This window comes from Rhinoderma darwinii, chromosome 6, assembly GCF_050947455.1.
Source record: "Rhinoderma darwinii isolate aRhiDar2 chromosome 6, aRhiDar2.hap1, whole genome shotgun sequence".
Classification (NCBI taxonomy): Eukaryota; Metazoa; Chordata; class Amphibia; order Anura; family Rhinodermatidae; genus Rhinoderma; species Rhinoderma darwinii.
In genome coordinates, this window is record NC_134692.1 from 30872914 (window position 1) to 30894890 (window position 21977).

Genomic DNA, 21977 nt, shown 5'->3' on the forward strand with positions numbered 1-21977 from the left:
GTGATGTTTATTCAGAATCCTGACACGTCTGTAGCGTCTCTGAGATTTACAGCAAGGCAAACGGAATCTCACGAGATTACGATGTAAACTGTCATTTCAAACGAGATTACGTTTGCCTTGCTGGAATCTCACAGAAAAGATTCAGAAGTGGTCAGGATTCTGAATAAACATCACGTCCTGGCTGGAGGTAATGTATATTCATTATCAGGACACTGCAGTAATGTTAGTGTTTGTGTTTGTGGCTGCACATAGCGATATAACTATATCGCTAGTGCAGTATAAATGAATGGAGAGAAGTGTATGACGCTGATTGGTCACTGATTGGTCAGCGTCATACACTCCTCTGTACAACGCCCACTAGGTCTAAAGTAAAAACATTCCCACTTGGGCATTAAGAAACTCATTAGCATAAAGCTAAAAATCGCTCATAAAGTGGTTTAAAACAGATCATTTTTCTAAATAAAAAGCATTACTGTCACCTACATTATAGAGCCGATCTCCTTATGTAGGAGATAGGGCACTTATAATATGGAGTCTCTTTAACGTGGAAACCTGATGGAAATTTGAGGAAGATTTTTTTTGCCTGTCAAAAAACTGTGTGAACTGGGCCTTAGACCTAATTCACACGCACGTGTAATACGTCCGTGTGACGGCTGTTAAAACCACAGCCGTCACACGGACCTATGTGATTCAATGGGGCTGTTCACATGTCCGCTGTTTCAACGGATCATATGAAGGTTTTTTTTGCGCTTCACGCATTCCTCCATAGACTCTAGTCTATGGGGGATGCATGATAACGCGACCTACAGCGTACATTACAGATGCACCTCGGACGTGAAAAACTTCAGTTTTTCACGTCTGATGTTCGCAACGTTCGTGTGAATCTGGCCTTAGGTTGGGTTCCCACAGTGCAGATTTGCAGCAGATTTTGCATGCGTGTTTTAAACCAAACGCTTAAAAAAAAAAAACATTTTTGTCCGTTTTTTGCCTCGGTTTCTGCGGCAAAGACCGTGGCAAAAACTGTGTGGATAGGGCCTTAGTTGCGGCTTTAACTGGAGAAAAATATTGATAATGATTGGTAAAGCAACAGCAAAATATAAATAAATGCTGGATAGTGCCTACCAAACCCACCGAACATAATAAATATGCATGCTGAGGGCCAAGGAAGCCCTGACTATAGGTTCTATCTGCTCCAATGCTATTTTCCGGCCAGATTTTATACATGATTTTCGTATTATTAGGAAGCTGGGATGGCTGACAAGCAATTCTATTAGCCACTTTTCTCTAATGTGTTACATGTGGAAGTTTCCTAATATTATTTACAATTCCCTCAAATATGTCTAATATTGTAATATTTCCCTTTAATATTGGGTTGATTTTGCCGTTTGTTGTCCAGAGATCAACTTGAAGCTTTTGGGTCCCAATTCAAAATCTGTAACTGGACCATGTGCAATTTATAATACTGGTGTCTTCTTATGGGGCAGTGTGGCCTTTGGGTTTTAATTCTCTCATAAATTCAAGTACTTTACTTCTGAGGTATTTTTAGCTCTTCTTGAAAGGGGTATTCCCACTTCAGAAATGTATGGCATTTCCACAGGAAATAGGTGGGGGTCCCACCTCTAGAACCCCCCACTTTTGGGCGAACTGCGGTCCGCTGACCCCAGAAGGCACTTATAGAAGTGAAGTGACTGCACATGTGTAGAGCTCTCTCCATGGATGTCTGTGGGCCTTGGCTTTCTGAACGGGAGGCAGGGGTATCAGGGTCCTTAGTTCTCTAAATAGGTTAGGGACCTAAAGTTGGGCTATCAGACATCAGAAATGTATGGCATATCCATTCTTCCATTTTTCTCCATTCTTCCATACTAAAGCTCCTTTGCAGCGCTACAATCCTGCCCTACAATCTCATCTCAACAAGCCACATGAAGGAACAACGTTCCCCATTATTTATATAGCAATATGCATTCAACCCTTTTGCAAACAAAGTCTTTGCATTTAAAATTTACCTGTCCCATCTACTTTTTGCTTGTAGATCATGTCTTTTACAGTATCGGAATAAAATATGCTGTCATCTTGAGCATCAAAATCTATTCCAACAAAATAGGAGGGGACCCCAGTGATAGGAATGATGACATCTTCCTGGGTGGAAAGGTTAAATGGAATTCCACGGACAGCAAGTTGTGAGGAGAAAAGCAGAAATTTTTGGACACCTGCAGATAAAGTTCAGAATTTAGACAAGAAATAAAATCAGCATTATACATTGGGAGCGGGTACTGTTTTTGAACTTTTTGCTTTTGAAAAGGTCACCGATGTGTGATACACCGTGTTTTCCCCAACTTTATTTAGCAGGCCCTCAATACCAGTGCCTCTGATGGCATGCTGGGAGCTGTAGTTTTACAACAGCTGGGGGGCACATGTTGAATACTGCTGATACAAGGAAAAAAGATCCATTATTCTCCAACCATGAGGTTTTACGTCTCTGACCAGAACAGTCAGCAACTTTGTTCTTTGAAATGCACGTGTGTGTGTGTAAAATAAAGAACTCTGAATAATTTCACTGTATCAAAGTCTGACCTTGTGATAGAAATACTATGGTGTCTAAAAAATACAATGACACATTGAGCAGCAGTGTGGGAATGATAAAATATACCGTAACATAGAGACCGATAACCTAATATAACTTCAAATTGCCGATCCTTCTCTAATCTTATCTTGAAGAGAACATTGCGGGGCATACAGGTCCAATGTGTCAGAACATCACTAAGCCAAGCAGTCTCTACTTAAAGAGGACCTATAATCTCTACTGAAATGTCTGTTTTAGTTAATACTTGTGTTCCCCATAAAAAAAAATGTTTCCAGGGCATCCTTTCTTAGAACTATGCATTGTACTGTCCCTCTGTTATTCCTCCTACAAATTAATGAATATATTGACAACTGGGTGTTTTGAGGTGGGGGTGTGTCCCTACACAGTCTGAAATTCTCCAATCAGTGCTGACAGTCTCAGACTCTATGGGGACACGCCGCTTTGCAAAGCCCCAGTTATCAATTTATTCATACATTTCTAGAAGGAATAACTAAGGAATGGCACAACACAGAGTTCTAAGAAAAGACGCTCTAGAATCATGATTTAATTCTGGAATACAAGTATTCACTAAAAAAAGAGCTGACAGGTCCTCTTTAAATAAATTACATCAAAGTACCCCCAAGGCTATGATCCTACACTGGCAATTAACAATGTATACCACGCACACTTTCTAAAAATGGTCGGAGCAGGCCAAGAGAAAGGAGCTGTCCAAGGCTCCCCTTTAGTTCATATAAGACAAATAGAGTTTAGGGCTCATTTACACAAGCGTGTTATACGTCCGTGCAGCGCGCATGGTTTTCACGCACGTCGCACAGACCTATAATAGTCTATGGGGCCATGCAGACAGGTGCGTGATTTTTACGCAGCGTGAGTCCACTGCGAAAAACTCACGACCTGTTCTATATTTGTGCGCTGTTCGCGCATCACGCATCCATTGAAAGCACTTCCGTGTGATGAGCGTGATTCGCGCAACAGCACTGAAAAGGATGAATGAAAACAGAAAAGCACCACATGCTTTTCTGTTTACAAACATCCAAACGGAGTGTCATAATGATGGCGGCTGCGCGAAAAGCACGCTGCCGCGCATCATACGGGGCTGACACACGGAGCTGTCAAGTGCCTTTTGGTCACGCACAACGCCGCATTTTTTGCGTGCGCAAAACGCACACGCTCGTGTAAACCCGGCTTTATACTGAGCCGCTCAGACAACCAAACTGAGTCCACGGGTACAAAAGTCCAATGTCCTGAGAGTATAACTCCCTTTTTCCTTCTTCCACCTTGAGAAAAGGCAAACTTGCTGTGTGAAGCTCTATTTGATATCAGCCAGCTGGGCTTTGTGGTTCTATTGCCGACAAGATAGCCTTCTCTGGAATGTGCTACCCAAGACAATCTGATTCATTCCCATCATCCTCAGTTTTAAACATTCCCTGAAAACGCATCTTTTTAGACAGGCCTATAACATTCCCTAATCTGACTCCTTTCCCTGGCACCCCCTTTTACATTAGTAATGAGGCCCCTTCATTCAGCGGTATCCACCACACTCCTTGCACCCTAATACACTTCATGTCAGTCATACACAGATACGGGCTGGTGACCGGCTCATGCAGCTTTATATGTACTACCCCATATGTATAAGAGATGGCTGGACCATTGTACCTAACAAGCACTTTTTACATTTTTTGTCTCCCTTATTTGCTCATAGATTGTAAGCTCTTGCGAGCAGGGTCCTTACTTCTCTTGTTTGAATTGTAAATTAGTTTTGTCATTATGTAATGTCTGATATTGTTTGTACATGTTCCCTCTGAATTGTAAAGTGCTGCGGAATATGTTGGCGCTACATAATAATAAAGATTATTATTATTATAAAGATAAATCACTCAAATAATCAAACTCGTCCCAATCCAGACTTGTTTGAGTGATCGAGATGAGGCTAACTTGTCGGCGATAGAACCACAAAGCCCAGCTGGCACACTGCAAGTTTGCCTTTCCTCCACTTCAACCACTGGTGAGATCCGGGCATCACCATGTTCTTGCTGGTGAGGCCCCAGTGGAAAAGAATCTAGATAATGTTTAAGCTCATTATTATGCTTGAAGGAGTCCCCAGCATACAGTCCACTGTAGTTTCATTGGCTAAAAAGCATCACGCTACATGGCACGTCTGCTCTGCTGTGGTCTCTTCAATCATAATTTACTTCAAAAGCAAGAAAATCTCCGATAAGAATTTATAAAATAATAAGGGCACCTTATAGCCCACCATGTTTATTTCACAGTGCAAAATGCAGTGACAGGCTCCGTCTTTACATCTCCACAGTCTGTACTACTAGACGGGTCCAGGAGCAAAACATTGACAAAATATCAGCTACATGGATTGTAACTCCTATAGAGATCTACAGCTGAGCCAAGATCCTAAGGTCAGTGGAAGTCTCCTGTCCAAGTTGGAGCTGTTATAATAGTATTTTAACCACCATTTTTAAGTACTTTAGGGATCAAATCAGCATTTTCACTAGAAATTCCCCTTAAAGTATCTACTTCATGGCGCCGTAGAAGACAATTAATGAGTTATTACCGACACAACGGCGTCCATCTTGGTGTAAGTCAAATCCGATTTGGCAGCGGCATCTATAACCAAGGCCATCATTGTCTGTTCTGTGACTGAGAACGCATATCTGCTCACAACCTCCATTATTGTTTCCACAAGGGTTCCGCACTAGATAAACCACATTATTATTATTATTATTATTATTATTATTATATTCATTTGAATATTATGAATTTACTATTCGCTGACCCATGATAATAAAGTTCACAAAATAGCTAGTTGGTTGCTACAAATGATTTAAAGAAAATGAATGCACCTGTCATACTTACCAACATTTGAATCCAAATAGCGGGACATTCAAGTTCCTCCCCTTCAACCTTTGCCCTTTTCTGTGCAAAGTAGTATAAACACAACCCCTTTTACGGCCCGCCAAAAACTGGACCGCTGGCAAATATAACTTTATAATGTTTCACATACTGATTGCATTCCTCCCAACCGTCCCGGATCCAGCGGGACAGTCCCGGTTTCTCACCGCTGTCCTGCCGTCCCGGGCGGTCTGTAAATGTCCCGCTGCGCGCTGCATCAGAACAGCTGATCGCTGCTGACTGCAGCAGCGATCAGAAGAAGGCAGGAGTCTTGCGGCGGTGTTCTCACTGGGATCGATGCCGGTCCGTGAGTGGACCAGTCCAGTCACCTGACCTGTCATCTGACCTCACCGGTCAGGTGACTAGACTGGTTTTACTTCAGGACCGCCATCGACGCCAGTGAGAACGCCGCTGCAAGACTCCTGCCTTCTTCTGATGGTGAGTGATGGGGCTATTCACACGTTTACCCGGCCGCCCGGCTCCCATAGAAGTCTATGAGGCCGGGTAATACACGGCCATCACCGGATGTGTCCTGCGTGACGGCCGTGTCTTCCGTCGCTCGCCCTCTCTCCTCCTCCTCCTCCTCACAGTGCAGAGTGCATCCTTTTTTTGCTCCCTGTAGGAGTCAGAATCCCCAGTCCCCATCCGGGGATTGGGGATTCCGCTACAGGAGAAGTGAGTGACTACACTGTCCATATATGGACACAGCGACATCACTCACTTCTGAAGCGGAATCCCCGACCCTGTGGCCGGGGATTCCTCTCCAGGAGAAGTCAGTGACTACACTGTCCATATATGGACATTGAAGTCAGTGACTTCTCCTGGAAGGGGGGGATGGGTGCAACCTACAAGGGGCTGTGTGGTATTACCTACAGGGGGCTGGGTGGCATTACCTGCAGGGGGCTGGGTGGCATTACCTATAGGGGGCAGGGTGGCATTACCTGCAGGGGGCTGGATGGCGTTACCTACAGGGGACTGGGTGGCATTACCTACAGGGGGCAGTGTGGCATTACCTACCATGTGGGCTGTGGCATTATCTACAGAGGGCTGTGTGTGACAATAAATTTAAATGAAATTCATCCGATTTTAAAATGGACAGGGAAAAAAATGGATGCAAAACGGGTCAAAATCGGTCGTTAAAAACGGCAACACGGCCCGGAACAGAATCGGAATGGATGAAAAACGGCCGGCCGACACTCAGACCCTGTCGTGTGAATAAAGCCTACCTCTACCTCTCTCCGCTCTGGCGGCAATGTGGCACCTACAGGGGGACTGTGTGTGGAGCTATATACTGGGAGGCTGTGTGCGGAGCTATCTACAGGGGTGCTGTGTGTGGCGCTATCTACAGGGGCTGTGTGTGGCGCTATGTACAGGGGGCTGTGTGTGGAGCTATCTACAGGGGGGCTGTGTGTGGAGCTATCTACAGAGGGCTGTCTGTGGCACTATCTACAGTCGGCTGTATCTGACGCTATGTACAGGGGGGCTGTATCTGGCGTTATGTACAGGGGGGCTATGTCTGGCGCTATCTACAGGGGGGCTGTGTGTGGCGCTATCTACAGGGGGCTGTATCTGACGCTATGTACAGGGGGGGCTGTGTGTGGAGCTATGTACAGGGGGACTGTGTGGCGCTATCTACAGGGGACTGTGTGTGGCGCTATCTAGAGGGGGGCTGTGTCTGACGCTATCTACAGGGGGATGTATCTGACGCTATCTACAGGGGGCTGTGTGTGGTGCTATCTACAGGGGGCTGTGTGTGGCGCTATCTAGAGGGGGGCTGTGTCTGACGCTATCTACAGGGGGCTGTATCTGACGCTATCTACAGGGGAACTGTGTGTGGAGCTATCTACCGGGGGCTGTGTGTGGAGCTATCTACAGGGGGGCTGTGTCTGGTGCTATGTACAGGGGGGCTCTGGTGGATGATTTTTCCATTGACCGGTAGCAGAGTTACACAACTGGAAAAAAAAATCCCCATCATGTAACTCTGCTGCCTGTCAATAGAAAAGTCATCCACCACAGGGTCTCCCTCTTGATTTTTATTGTTCTCAGCCTCTTGGTTTGTCCTGCAGCTGCTGCTGCCGTGATGAGCAAATGTTATACCCAAGATAGGAAAAGTAACATAAAGACGATATAACCGGATCCATAATATCTGTAATATCAAGACAGCCCAGAGATCCGCAGTGATGAGAATGTGCGCACGTTATTTGCAGAAGGATCTGGCTGTGATTTGATGTGTTTATGCAAAATATTGGGCGTGGTTAGGGGGCGTGGCTTAAAAATGTCCCTCTTTTCCGAATTCAAAAGTTGGGAGGTATGTGATTGTTTGAAATTCAATTCATTTGTCGCTGTGTCTCGGAGAGCTGTGTGATGAATAACTCTCTCCTACATTACAGCTGGGTAACTGAGCATCTTTGCCAGTCAGGACTCTAGAAAAGCTGGGTGACATGCCATGTAGAACCTATATATAATGGTGAAAAGGAAACATAGGCCTAAAAAGGCCCAACACAATATAGATATATAAACTAAAGAACTTCCACTACAGTACTTAGTGACTTCTAGATCTAGAAAGAATTAAGATATTTTATTTTCATAGACTGAAGTGTGCTCCCAGCAGTAGATATCTGTTGGAATGTGTTAAAAATATTCTATGAGATACAAAGTGTTAGAATTCTGTTGCCTGGGAAATAGAATTTCTGAAGACAATTTGTGGCTGGTACTGTATACTTGGAGAGTGTGATCTGTGTGCCTGGCAGTGGCGGCTGTTTTTGGTTACTATGACTAGATTTGCTAGGAATAGCGTCTGAGGAACTGGTGAGATATAGACTGAGGAACGATGATTTAATGTATCCACATGCAAAACTGTTACCAGATATGTGACTTTACCAGGGGCTGTTTGGAGGCAAACAGATATTAGAAAAAGACGTATAACCATTTCTTTTTACAGCAGAATGAAAGACTTTTTAGACTTTTCTACATCAATGGTCATTTTCAAGGGTAGTGCATATGGTTTATATTTATGCTAGTTGAGGGGTTCTTGTTGGGTGGTGGGTTATTGGAATATACTTCTGTAACTGCAAAATCTCAAAAAAAACGTGCATTTCAAGATAAATGGATAAACAAGAAATAAATACAAATAGATAGATAGATAAATAGATAGATAGATAGATAGATAGATAGATAGATAGATAGATAGATAGATAGATAGATAGATAGATAGATAGATAGATAGATAGATAGATAGATAGATACTATACATGTGAGATACATACTGTACAGATAGATTTCTACAATTCATCAATATTAAACTAGAAAAAAAAACTATAAAGAAACAGCCTTACCATACGGCTGGCGGGCAGAATGATAAATGGTGACTCCATAGGGTCTTAGTGAAGAACTAAAGACCCTTTGCGTTGTGGTGTCAGTAAATTTGTTGGCCTTCAGCACAGCAAGTTTTGTCCAGTCAGTAAAATACACAAAATGCTCAAAGATACTAATTCCATAGGGGTGTGGAATAATATCCCCTCCGTGTACTATTGTTTTCCTGTAACAAATTGCAAAAATGCAAGTAATAAGTGTTTCTCTAAAGTATGTAACTTGTTAACCTAGCCTGCTCTATGTATTATCAAGGCGTCACAAATAGGCTTTTACCTGGCTATACACATTGTGCCTCATGACTTACACACTATCCCTCCATGTTTCACACACTTGCACCCCATTATTCATTTATTTTCATTTAGGCACTTTACTCACTACTGCCCCCTATATTTGACTTATATTATCACTTGCACATACACCATCCATTTATTATTTTTTACTACACATATTATGCACCACACGCCACTCCCCTCAAGACTAGTGGGAGTGGCTATTATTATTTAAATGCACCTGTTCACTCTCCTTCATCAGCGTTTCTGACCTGTCTGTGTCCATTTGTAAGTATGGACTTTTTCGGTGTTTTTGTGTTATATGTCCCCTTGTTTTTATAAGATCTTAGTTTATTACAATTCATATGAATACAGACTTGGTAATTTTACATATATAGTAAGGATATATAAGAAATATGTAATATATATAATGGTAAAATTGAAGTACCTTTGGAGACCATCATAGGTCACAGTCTCAATGTAGTCATAGCGGCTATCCACCCAGTACAACCTCTTAGAAACAATATCCAGGGTAATACCAGCTGGCCAGCCTAGTTTGGTTTTAATTAAATCATGACGATTTGTGCCATCCATAAATGCCCTTTCCAGCTTAGGATCTCCAGATACACTATCCCAATCAGAGAAGAATAAGTACCTGTGGATAAAACAAAGAAATGTTGAGCTATATAGATAATAAAATGTTACCTGTGCAAGTTAGCAATGCAATATCATGTTTTATTAGTGCACCCCAAGGCACATCACTAGAACAAATTTTGTAGTCCCAAAAATTACGGACCGTAATTGCGGATCAAAATACGGTTCTATTCATTTATGGGAAGGTGTCCGGGCCGTAGAAAGGTTCCGTAAAATATAGGACATGTCCTATTTTTTTATTTTACGGACCGTGCTCCCATACTTTATAATGGGAGCACGGCCCGCAAATGCGGGTGACTGTCCGCGGCCGGCTGTGCCTGTGTTTATCATGGACTGTGATTACGGGCACGGTTGTGTACATGGGGCCTAAGTCAAGGAAATGCCACTGCTGAGAATCCCAAAATATTTGCTTGTGGGGTGTCAACCACCAAGTTCATGTTTGTCTTCCTAGACTCATAAGGTCTAAACACTTTAAGTGATACTTACCCAACTGTTGGATCAACTGCTATTCCCCTTGGGTTTCCCAAATCTTCTGCTATTAATGTTATCCGATTCTGCCCATTAAGATCAACCATATCAATCCTGTTGACACTTGTTTCAACCACATAAATTTTATTGCCAATCCAGTCCACTGCTAAGTTTTCAGGTGAGTCAACGGATACGTTTAGGACTTGCCGAACATTTGAGCCGTCAATATCAACAGAAAACACCTGATTGAAGAAAATTTTATAAATAATAAAAAATATTTGAGTAAGTTAGTAAGTCTACCAATGTATTTAAGAAAGGAAAGAAAAATAGTAACTTAGACTTCCATGTCATTTTGTGGTAGGCTTGTGCTTATACCTAGCAGCCAAGCTGAACAGGCAGAGCTTCAGTGTAAAGCATTGTTTAGGGATTCAGAAGCAGCCTTAGCGCCTGATGTGTCAGGAGGTAGATTTTGGACAACCTTAAAGGACAATCCAGCTAATTCATATTTCCTAAATGTCCCTCGTTTAGAGGAACATTTATTACTTTTTACCTAAACCTGTCCATCATTGCTACTCTTTACTTGTACCTTTTTTAGAACTGATCAACAGATTTGCATTAATAATAAATAGGCAATAAGATGACTTTTCATACACGATGCATGGTATAATGCAGGGGACTCAAGAACGTGGCCCGCGGGCCGCATGCAGCCCCTGAGGCTGTCATCTGCGGCCCGCGGGACACAGAGCTGCTAGTATCGGCTCTGCTCCGGGACTTCCGATGTCCGGGGCTTCCCTAGAGCCGGAGCCCTGGACAGAGGGCTAGTATAGGCTCTGCTCCGAGACTCTGTGGAATTCCCTGACATCGCTGTCCATATATGGACACGCGATGTCTGGGACTTCCCCAGGGCCAGAGTCCCGGGCAGAGCACTAGTATCAGCTCTGCTGTGGTACTCTGGAATTGCCTGATATCGCTGTCCATATATGGACAGTGTTGTCATGGTCTTCCCCAGAGGGGAGTCCCAGACAGAGCGCTAGTATAGGCTCTTCTCCGGGACTCTGTGGAATTCCCTGACATCGCTGTCCATATATGGACACACGATGTCCGGGGCTTCCCCAGAGCCGGAGTCCCGGGCAGAGCGCTAGTATAGGCTCTTCTCCGGGACTCTGTGGAATTCCCTGACATCGCTGTCCATATATAGACAGTGTTGTCAGGGTCTTCCCCAGAGCTGGACAGTGATGTCAGGAGCACAGCTGGAGTCCCAGTAGGAGTACTAGCGCTCTGCCCGGGACTCCAGCTCTGGGGTTGCCCCTGACATCTCTGTCCATATATGAACAGAGATGTCAGGAGCAGAGCTGGAGTCCCAGGCAAAGTGCTAGAAGTGGCTCTGCTCCAGAACTCCATATATGGACACTGATATCAGGGGCTTCCCCAGAGTTCTGGAGCAGAGCCTATACTAGTGCTCCGCTCTGGAATGCCGGGTCTGGGGTTGCCCCTGACGGCACATTCCGTTCCAGGAGGATCCCCTAACGTCACTGTGTATGGTCAGTGACGTCAGGGGCTCCTCCAGCAGAGGAATCCCTGGCCAAAGTGTCGGAAACACTCTGGCTGGGGATTCCACACCTAGAGGGAGCCCCAATGGAGCTATCTACTGGGGGGGTGGCACTATCTACAGAGGGCACTGTGACAGCATCTATAGAGGGCACTGTGGCAGCATATACAGAGGGCACTGTGGCAGCATATACAGAGGGCACTGTGGCAGCATCTACAGAAGGCACTGTGGCAGCATCTACAGAAGGCACTGTGGCAGCATCTACAGAAGGCACTGTGGCAGCATCTACAGAAGGCACTGTGGCAGCATCTACAGAGGGCACTGTGGCAGCATCTACAGAGGGCACTGTGGCAGCATCTACAGAGGGCACTGTGGCAGCATCTACAGAGGGCACTGTGGCAGCATCTACAGAGGGCACTGTGGCAGCATCTACAGAGGGCACTGTGGTAGTATCTACAGAGGGCACTGTGGAATTATCTACAGAGGGCACTGTAGGTGTGTGGCAGTATCTACAGAGGGCACTGTGGAATTATCTACAGAGGGCACTGTAGGTGTGTGGCAGTATCTACAGAGGGCACTGGCATTATCTAGGGGTCTGTGGCATTATCTACAGAGGGCACTGTGGCAGTATTTACAGAGGGCACTGTGGCAGTTTCTACAGAGGGCACTGTGGCAGTATCTAAAAAGGGGCTGCCCAATCTTGACATTTGTGTGTCCGCCAAACACTGCCAACTGAGCCGCCGGACTGCATTTAGCGACACTTAGGCTGGGTTCACACGACCTATTTTCAGACGTAAACGAGGCGTATTATGCCTCGTTTTACGTCTGAAAATAGGGCTACAATACGTCGGCAAACATCTGCCCATTCATTTGAATGTGTTTGCCGACGTATTGTGCAGACGACCTGTTATTTACGCGTCGTCGTTTGACAGCTGTCAAACGACGACGCGTAAAAATACAGCCTCGTCAAAAGAAGTGCAGGACACTTCTTTGGACGTTTTTGGAGCTGTTTTCTCATAGACTCCAATGAAAACAGCTCCAAAAACGGACGTAAAAAACGCCGCGAAAACGGCGCGAAAAATGCGAGTTGTTCAAAAAACGTCTGAAAAGCAGGGTCTGTTTTCCCTTGAAAACAGCTCTGGATTTTCAGACGTTTTTGGTCACTACGTGTGCACATACCCTTAAGCTGGAAAACTGGATTGTTGAAATAAGCACGTGGAGAAAACGCACAAATTTCCATTAAGTTTAAACCTAGCGCTATTATTATAGTAATGTATTATTATAGTAGTTCAAATAACTAATTGATTAACAATAATTTTGTATTGTATCAAATTTGAAAGTAATGCAGCCCGTCAACTTCACAATTTTTCTATATGTGGCCCACTTACCCGGCCGAGATTGAGACCCCTGGTATAGTGTAGAATTTTTTCAGTGTAGACACAGGTTTAAATTATAATATTATGGCTGCCTGCATATACCACTAGAGGGAGCTTAGCAGTTTACTGCATACTGTTTTATTATCGAGTTCAATGAATAAACAGTATGCAATAACCTTGTAAGCTCCCCTGGTAATTGCTGCAGGCAGATAGAATTTTTTTAAATTTAACTTAATGTCTATGCAGGGTAAATGGAGCTCTGTATTAGAAACTGGAGCTCTGACCACTATGTAGATATAGCAAGATATTAATCAACTAAGAACGTTATACCTAAAAAAGGCATGGTGTTAGAGGTTGTACCATTGGAGAAACTTATTTTCTAAATGAGGACCCAATGGAAATCAGATGATCGCTGTGGGTGATCATCTAATTGATTGCTCTTTGACCAGTAGAATATATGTAAACTGCTAAATTATTGGTCATTATAATCAAACGCTTGTTGCAACTTTTAATAATAACCGTTATATCTTACTGTACATTAAATTACTACTTTTGTTCTATAAAGTAAACTTTACTTAAACATTACAACTTAAGTAGGTCTCCATGTTCATTATATGTTATGTGTTGCAAACCTTGTTGGGCCAGATCTTAATGCCTTCCTAACAAACCTGTCTGAAAACAATGACCTGCTTCAGTGGCTTTTCTATGAGGAGATCCATTACAGCACAAACACAAATATGCAGGAAAAATTAGATTTTTATCATTCAAGAAAAAAGACACTTTTACATTTTCCGCATCAGGTTTCCAAAAATGACTAATAAAAGTTTGACTCATTTTGAAAGAATGTCCTCTATTAGGCATTTTGACTCCATTTAAAATAAATGGGAAATTGCACAAGATGTCCATATAATAGAAGGCTTTGTTTAATCCATATCATGTAATACAAGTATGAAACTCTAATTAAAATATTTTAAGATTGTTTTATAGAATTGTGTCATGTTTTTAACAGATGAATTATATATTAAATGGAGTTTTCCAGTTTTGTTTTTAACAGATGAATTATATATTAAATGGAGTTTTCCAGTTTTATGGCAACTAAGATGAATTATATAATTAAAAAGTTAAATAACTATCTAATAGACTTTTGATTTAAATTCCTTACCATTTTCAAGATCTCTGTTTGCTGTCAGTTAAATTAAGGGGTTGTCTTATCTTGACAAACCCTTTTTCAATTAAAGCAGGCCCAGTGATCACCGCAGATTCGAGTTCAAAAACCCATGGCAATCAGCTGTTATCACTGGTGGCAGCTGATGTTATGCCAAGATTAGACAAACCTATTAAAGAGGACCTGTTAGCTCTCCTGACATGTATGTTTTGTAAATACTTGTATTTCCCATATAATAAAAATGCTGACACACCTTTGTATTGTGCCATTCCTCTGTTATTCCTCCTGGAATTTTATGAAGAAATTAATAACTGGGCGTTTCGATTTCCCTTATCAAATAGACGTTTCCCTACACTGATTGGACAGTCACACGCCCCATCAACAACGGAAATGGTAACACCCTGTTGTCAATTTATTCATACAATTCCAAGAGCTAAAACAGAGGAACATTACAACTTAGAGTTCTAAGAAAAGATGCCCCAGAATTTTTCTTTTATAGGTAAGGCTTTGTTCAAAACAGCACTAAGGCTCCGTTCCGTTCGACTACGCTATTGATTCCATCAAAACTACGGAACCCTTGCACAACGGAGACAAACGGAAACCATTGACACCGGACCCATCACCATTGAAATCAATGGTGATGGAAATGCAAACCTATGGTTTCAGTTTGTGTCTGTCATGGCTCCGTTCCGACGCAAAGCTCAGTCGGAACGGAGCCCTAGCGCAGATGTGAACGAAGCCTTATACAAGTATATTTTTAAAACAGACATGTCAAGAATGCTGACGGCAACTCCTTAAAGCAAATTTATTTGCATCAAGAAGATGAAAACTCATACAGGCCTTGACCTGCTCTGTAAAAAAGAAACAATTGTATCCAGTCTAAGGCAATCCTCTGTGAACCAAACAGCCAGGATTGCAGGCTGATACAACACTGATACATTGTAACATGCTATCAGGACAGGCAGTGGCATAGTTATAGTGGTCGCAGCAGTCACAGTTGAGACCAGGCCCTTAAGCCAGGGGGCCCAGGGGAGCTTTGGCATGGTATTATTGTATGGGGGCACAAAAGAGGGCAGTATTACTGTAAGCACAAAAAAAAACATTATTATTTTGTGGTGGGCACTATGGAGTAATAATTACTGTGTGGGGGCACTAATACTTTGTGGGGCACAAAGGAGGCACTGGTACTGTGTAGGGCACAAAGGAGGGCACTATTACTATGTAGGGGCACTGAGGCAGTGGGGGTAGCAGCAGGATGGTGGGTTTGTGTGCAGAGATGAATCATGGCCAGGAGAAGTCATCATGGTAATCTGGGTCCGGACAGGGAAGAAAAGAAACATTGAACAACTCCAATCAGAGAGGACGTCACCTGTGAGTCACTTTATTTAGTTGTACTATATTCACTTTTCACTGTGTAGAACTGGTACTGTATCTGACTATTATTTGGTGGCTGCATATTTAGAGGTAGACTATCATACATAGAGCTGAGCACTGTATCTAAGCATGTTTTGTTATAATAGTATGTCTATCTTTAAAGGTCCTAGCAAGGACCTTGGCCGCTAGTGCTGCATCGATGGGTCACTTAAAAGACCCAGCAATGCAGCTGAAAATTATTGATGGGGTGCAGATGTCAGACATGTAGGGAAGTTACGTGGGGGGTGGCCAAGCTGAACTTTTGCACCAGGGCCCATAAGCATTTAGCTACGCTACTGAGGACAGAAGAAATATTGGTGTGGCTGATGTATTTAGCTTGCAGAAGACTGTCTAGACTGAAACATTTGTAGCAAACCCTCAGCTATGAATAGGACTAGCTCTTTATGGGTTTTCAGCCTTTGGATGTAAACAAGGTTTACATGGTTTCATTTACTGGCAACAAACAGGCATCTTGAAAATCGTGAGGAACTGAAACACATTTTATATTAGAAAATTGCTGTACTTTTCATTACACAGTGATTAACCTTTATTTACATAAAATCAGAGGACCCCTTTAACATATTTTTATGGATCTTATTTGAAATACCTTGTCCTGTACAGTGTCTGTCCAAAAGACTCGTCGAAGCTGAAAATGAAAATCCACACCCACAGCAATTCCACGATTCTGTGAACGCACTAATGTGCGATAGCTATTGCCATGAAGGTCACCAATAAGCAAGTCTCGTCCATTAGAGAAAATTAACCATGGAAGACCCGCTGGAAAAAAAAGCAAAACAATGGTAGAAAGTGTAGTTTAATTCAATGATCTGTATTATCACGGGCTAAATTGTGAAATGAAAATACACAACAAAACCAATTACTAAGGGAAAAAGGAAGGATCAACCTTGTTGGATTTTAACATGCCCAATCATTTGTTCCCCTTGGAGATCAGAGTTACTTAAAGGAAATAGTGCAAAATGTATCAAATTGGTGCGCATATTGCTTTACACAATTCACTAGGCATGTTTTCTCTTCCCTACATCACCTCATGACTGGAATTCATGTAAACCAGCAATTTCTGACAAATAATGAGCATGTCTTTAATAAATTTAGCACATTTTATGACTCCTTGTAGCCGTGACACTTTTTTTTAAACTTTCATGATAAGTGTCAAGTAACAGTGTAGAAAAAAACATAATAAATTTGGCACACACCACATACATTTTGTAGAAAAATTTTCTATACAATTCTGCCACATTTTGCTTAGTACATTTTCCCAACAGAGTTGACTGGACTTTCTGAACAACTACATACTGGAGGTGTTGGCTCTACAGTGCTTGTTATGTTCCAAGACGTATCCGTCAACACAGCTACAGCGATGGCTGCCCAACCGATCTTCACAGTGCTGGTCACATATGCCCCATACTTGGCAATCGTTAAAATCTAAAGTAAATGAAATAGAGATAAAAAAAACTATGATGACAAAATTACATATAATAATTAACTGACAACCAATGTATTTATGTATCTATATGGGTTTTATCTATCTATCTATTGATCTCTCTATCTCTCTATCTTATCTATCTATCTAATATCTATCTAATATATATCTAATATCTATCTATCTAATATCTATCTATCTATCTATCAATCTATCGTATCTTCTATCTATCTATCCATCTATCGTATCTTCTATCTATCTATCTATCTCATATCTATCTATCTATCTAATATCTATCTATCTATCTATCTATCTATCTATCTATCTATCTATCTAATATCTATCTAATATCTATCTATCTATTTATCTATCTATCCATCTATCGTATCTTTGTTCTATCTATCTATCTAATATCTATCTATCTATCTATCTATCTATCTATCCATCTATCGTATCTTTGTTCTATCTATCTATCTATCATCTATCTATCTATCTATCTATCTATCTACATACATATTCTTTGATTAGCTTGAACAGTCAGCAACTGAGTCAGGTTTGTAAGATCCTAGGCAGCAATAACAACCCTCTTGAACTGAGATACTTATCGCTACTCTAAACTTTATCTCTATGTTGATGCAATCGGATAATAGTGTTCTGTTATGAAAGATATCAATACTTTTCTTAGCGCTTTGAAGCCGGGACAGATGTCAATATCTGGTTACCATAGAAAGCTTTTGTGTGTAGCGGTAGCGGTCTAAGAAGATAATACTTGAGGACAACTTTTACACATGAAAAAGAACATCTTCAAAGTGACCAATGGACTAAATATTGAGCCTTCTATGTTTACTGATGCCCGTATTTTTACCCTTTTCTACAAAAGCACAGCACCTGCAGTCTTCATAGCTAAGATGTTATATATACTAATCTGACTTTCACTTTTCTTGTTCACTGCTTGTATTGATCTTTTAATCTGATGTTTACATACTTTACTATACTAAGAATGAACCTGCTTAGGATGCCATAGTTTTAAGAGAGCATAGAAATAATATAGCATTATGTTTATATATAACCATAGGCTACAGGATGATAGTACTGGGATGGCACGCCGCCTGACCTGCTGCCTATAGTAATTTTATGTTCGTTTTTTTAAAAGGTGGAGCTACACAAAAGCAAACTGGCCCAAGCGACATGCGGCATGGGTCCACTTGTGATGTTATCCCAGCTGATGCTGCTGATGTTGCCACTAAAGTTTTCGCAGCCTCAGGGCTCATGTGCATGGGCGGATTTTGGCTTTGCACAACCTCCAAGTTTTACAGAGCCATAATAAAAACCTGAGTGGTGTCTGGGACCATATTGTACCTCCATTTGCAAAAAAAAAACTGTGGCATGCTCCCTCTTATTTAGTATTATGGAGATCTCCCCATAGTACAGCACTCTACAGAGCACCGTTTGGCAGCACAGAGTGCCTATGACTTTGTAGCATAATGCCACAGGGAGTCCATGGGCGTCTGTTCATCCTCCTGCACATGGTTCTACTGTGTGCATTATCCTAAGGCTAATTTCACATGTCTATAATATGGCTGCGTTTTGGTGTCCAAACTATGGTCCCAATACCTAGACCTTTCTCCTATACCCCCTGATTCTACTGAACTGAACTTAAATGACCACAGATCCCTGTTCAGTTCAGTAGAACTGTTTGGGGTCTGGATGTTGTGGCCGTAATATGCGCACTAAAATTAGGCTGTTTCTTGCCATGTGAACCCAGCCAGAGCCATATTGACTTAGCATAATTTTTTCGACTTACTAATATCTAATAAAAGTAACATGGAAAGAATAAACTGTAATGGGAAAGAGATACATTGGAAGCAAAATGGCTAATTTTGGTAGGGTTTATACACAGCATTAGCTGTACATATAGTCCTACCAGACACATTTTTAGGGGTATGACTCAAATATACGATCACTACTAAAGACATCAACTAAAAAAAAATTAAATAGCTCTCTATAATGTGTGGATATGGAATCCTAAATATTCCATGATACTAAAATCAGATATAATTTCTATAGTGTTAGGCAGTTCTAGTTTGCAGTTAATGCTTGTATTTCTACTGACCAGTGCAGGTCCGGCTGTCATTTGCACTTATGATGTATCCTGCGGGACAATAGCAGACGCCTCCAGATGGAGAGGAATGACACCGATATGAACAACTGAATGCAGCACAGTTACTTGTACCTAGGTTAAAGAATATGCATCAGATTAATAATTCATAATTAATAACAATAATAATTAATATCATTCTAATAATTTAGGCTGATATCTCACATTATATGTTGAATTAGAAATATATTGTCGAATATACCCAGTCCTCTAATCTATTACTTCATTAGGTTCTCCTCCTGTAAGCCCTTCTGATAATTCAGCAATCTTGCTGCTTACAGGGAAGCTGTACTGTAGCTGTACTATGTAATAATCTCCTAATTCCCAAGAAGGAAGGGATCTGATACAAATGAAGAAAAGCATGCTGTCATTGTGGGGAAGGATAACAGCTAGTACGGTAATTCAGAAACCCATTGATCCTTAGTGAATTATTAAAGATAGCATTGGATGACCTAGTGAGCCTTATATTACTTGTATATGTTGTTGTTAGCAGACCCAACATGATCGTGCACTTCATGGGCGGCCATTTATTTGGCAGGATGTGTCTTCCCTCGGCTTCCATTTAATAAGAGGTTGTCTTCTTAGACAAACCTTTTAAGACACATTTGAGTTATATTAATGGGAAAATCCCTTTAAAGAAACGGTCATATCTCAGGGTCTTTATGCTATCAGGAATACTCTGGACAAAACCTATACTTAATGTTCTACCCAGTGCAAGGTCTAAGAGGGTGTTGCATAAAAAGGGATTTAGACCGTGCCAAAGAGGTAATTCCTGTGTCATGAACCGCCCCCTCAGGCCTGTACGAAGCATAACACAGTGTATACATTTTGCCCAGAGTTTTCCTTTAAAGGGTAACTAAACATTTTAAAAACTTGTGACATGTCAGAAGTCTTGATCGGTTTTGATCGATGGGGGTTTGAGCGCTAAAACGAAGCGGCAGAAGCGCTTGGGTGAACGCCGTGATGCTTCGTTCTGATCAGTTACCCTTTAAGGCAGCGTAAAGAGCCTGCAATATAAACAAAATCTACATTCTACATATGTTATCCATAAAACCTCTGCATATTAATTTCTTAAAATGGCAATTAATTCGAATTCTTAGCTATTAATGGTAAAATATTGTACACAAGTAAGAAAGCGTCAACAGATGATTTCTGTATCTAACTGTTGGAAATAATTCTCTTTTTGTATAAGATGACAGATACATTTGTATACTAAGGGATTATTGAAATACCTGGTTTGCTTTGATATAGCGAATGTGCTGAAGACATGGCAAGGCCCAAAATAAGACTCAGGGGTAATTTGCTTACAGAATGTGTGCCAAATATACAGGAAGCATAAATGAGGCCTTTAATGGATAATTGTTAATTTAATTAAAATATTTAATGGAGAGAACTCAACTACAGCTGGAGAAACAGATTGTTTTTCCTGATAACCCAAGCCAGCAGCTAAACAAGGCCTACAACTCACATCTCGGCCAGAGCCATACGGGAATCTTATTACAGCACAAGGGCACCTTATCAAATCTATGTTTCTGAAAAATACTGTTTGTAAAATTTAGACCTGATTTTGGGCATCTGGAATCACATTTTTTACTGACACTCTTCAAGAAGTTTAGGAGTTAAAAAGGGGGGCAGGTTTGCATTGGTTAAAAAACATTATAAAGCCTTATGTACACAATCGTATTTGGGATCTGTATCCTCCAAAAATGTATTGTGCACCATATTATTGGCCTTACGACCAGTAAGCCTTGTGCATGAGGCCTTACGACCAGGTAAGTCTATGGGTAACCTCAGAGTTTTTGTCTGCTACCTATGTTTTTCTGTCTGTCATTATTTCAAAATGTCTGGACCCTGACTGTACATGGCCTTGCCCCTAGATTAAGTTATATTTTCCACCCCAACAATTTAATCTCCAGTTTCATCTCATCCACTTTTATTCCAACAGACCATGTTGAGAAGATCACAACATCTCAAAAAGGTCTACAGATAGTAGAACTGGCATTGTGAGAAGCAAAAAGATATGAATTGCCCTTATCCAGATCATAGGTTAGAAAAAAAAATGGCGGATATGTATGATTTTTTTACTTTATTCTCAACACCACTTTCAAGTTTTGAAGAAAAATGTGCAAAGAGAAAATCAAAAGGCAATAGTGCACAGTCAGCATATTGCTCTCTAATGGTATACTTTTCTACTTGTGCACACAGCTAATATGGTAAAATAATAGCACAGGAAGAATAAATGTGCAGGTTTCAACTCATAAATCATGTTACCCTTATTACTTACTGCAGTTTCTGCCAGCCGTTGTATTGGTTTCATCCTCTCCAAATCGGCAGTGAACTGTTCCATCACAAACTTTATCTATAGGAATGCACTGGCCAGACGATGGACAAGACCATTCTCCAGGACCACATTCTCTCAACCCACTTTCTAAGATACAAAAAGAATATGTTTTTAGGTTTCAATTATATTTGACTGCAACTATGTATATAGTCATTTAATTATTAAAACTGATGATTTAATTGTGTCTTGGTCGTGTAGGATCAAAGAAGAATGTAGTTTCCAATCTTTAAGATGCAATCCTTACAATAAGCCACATGCCGATGATAGGAAGGTCCAGCTATAGGAA

The 21977-nt window shown here is 41.4% G+C and overlaps 1 protein-coding gene across 3 annotated transcripts in view; it reads right to left on the reverse strand.

Moving 5' to 3' along the window:
- The window catches only part of LRP2 (LDL receptor related protein 2), a 178666-nt gene that overhangs the window by 98003 nt on the left and 58686 nt on the right, over positions 1 to 21977 (reverse strand). For all 3 annotated transcript variants that reach the window (XM_075829407.1, XM_075829406.1, XM_075829405.1), the window contains exons 8-16: positions 21635 to 21778; positions 19306 to 19425; positions 17066 to 17194; positions 16359 to 16528; positions 10267 to 10490; positions 9575 to 9781; positions 8821 to 9023; positions 5148 to 5288; positions 2004 to 2207 (exon numbers count right to left, since the gene is read on the reverse strand). In XM_075829407.1, coding sequence (XP_075685522.1) covers positions 2004 to 2207; positions 5148 to 5288; positions 8821 to 9023; positions 9575 to 9781; positions 10267 to 10490; positions 16359 to 16528; positions 17066 to 17194; positions 19306 to 19425; positions 21635 to 21778 — 1542 coding nt within the window. The remainder of the gene's footprint in view (positions 1 to 2003; positions 2208 to 5147; positions 5289 to 8820; positions 9024 to 9574; positions 9782 to 10266; positions 10491 to 16358; positions 16529 to 17065; positions 17195 to 19305; positions 19426 to 21634; positions 21779 to 21977) is intronic.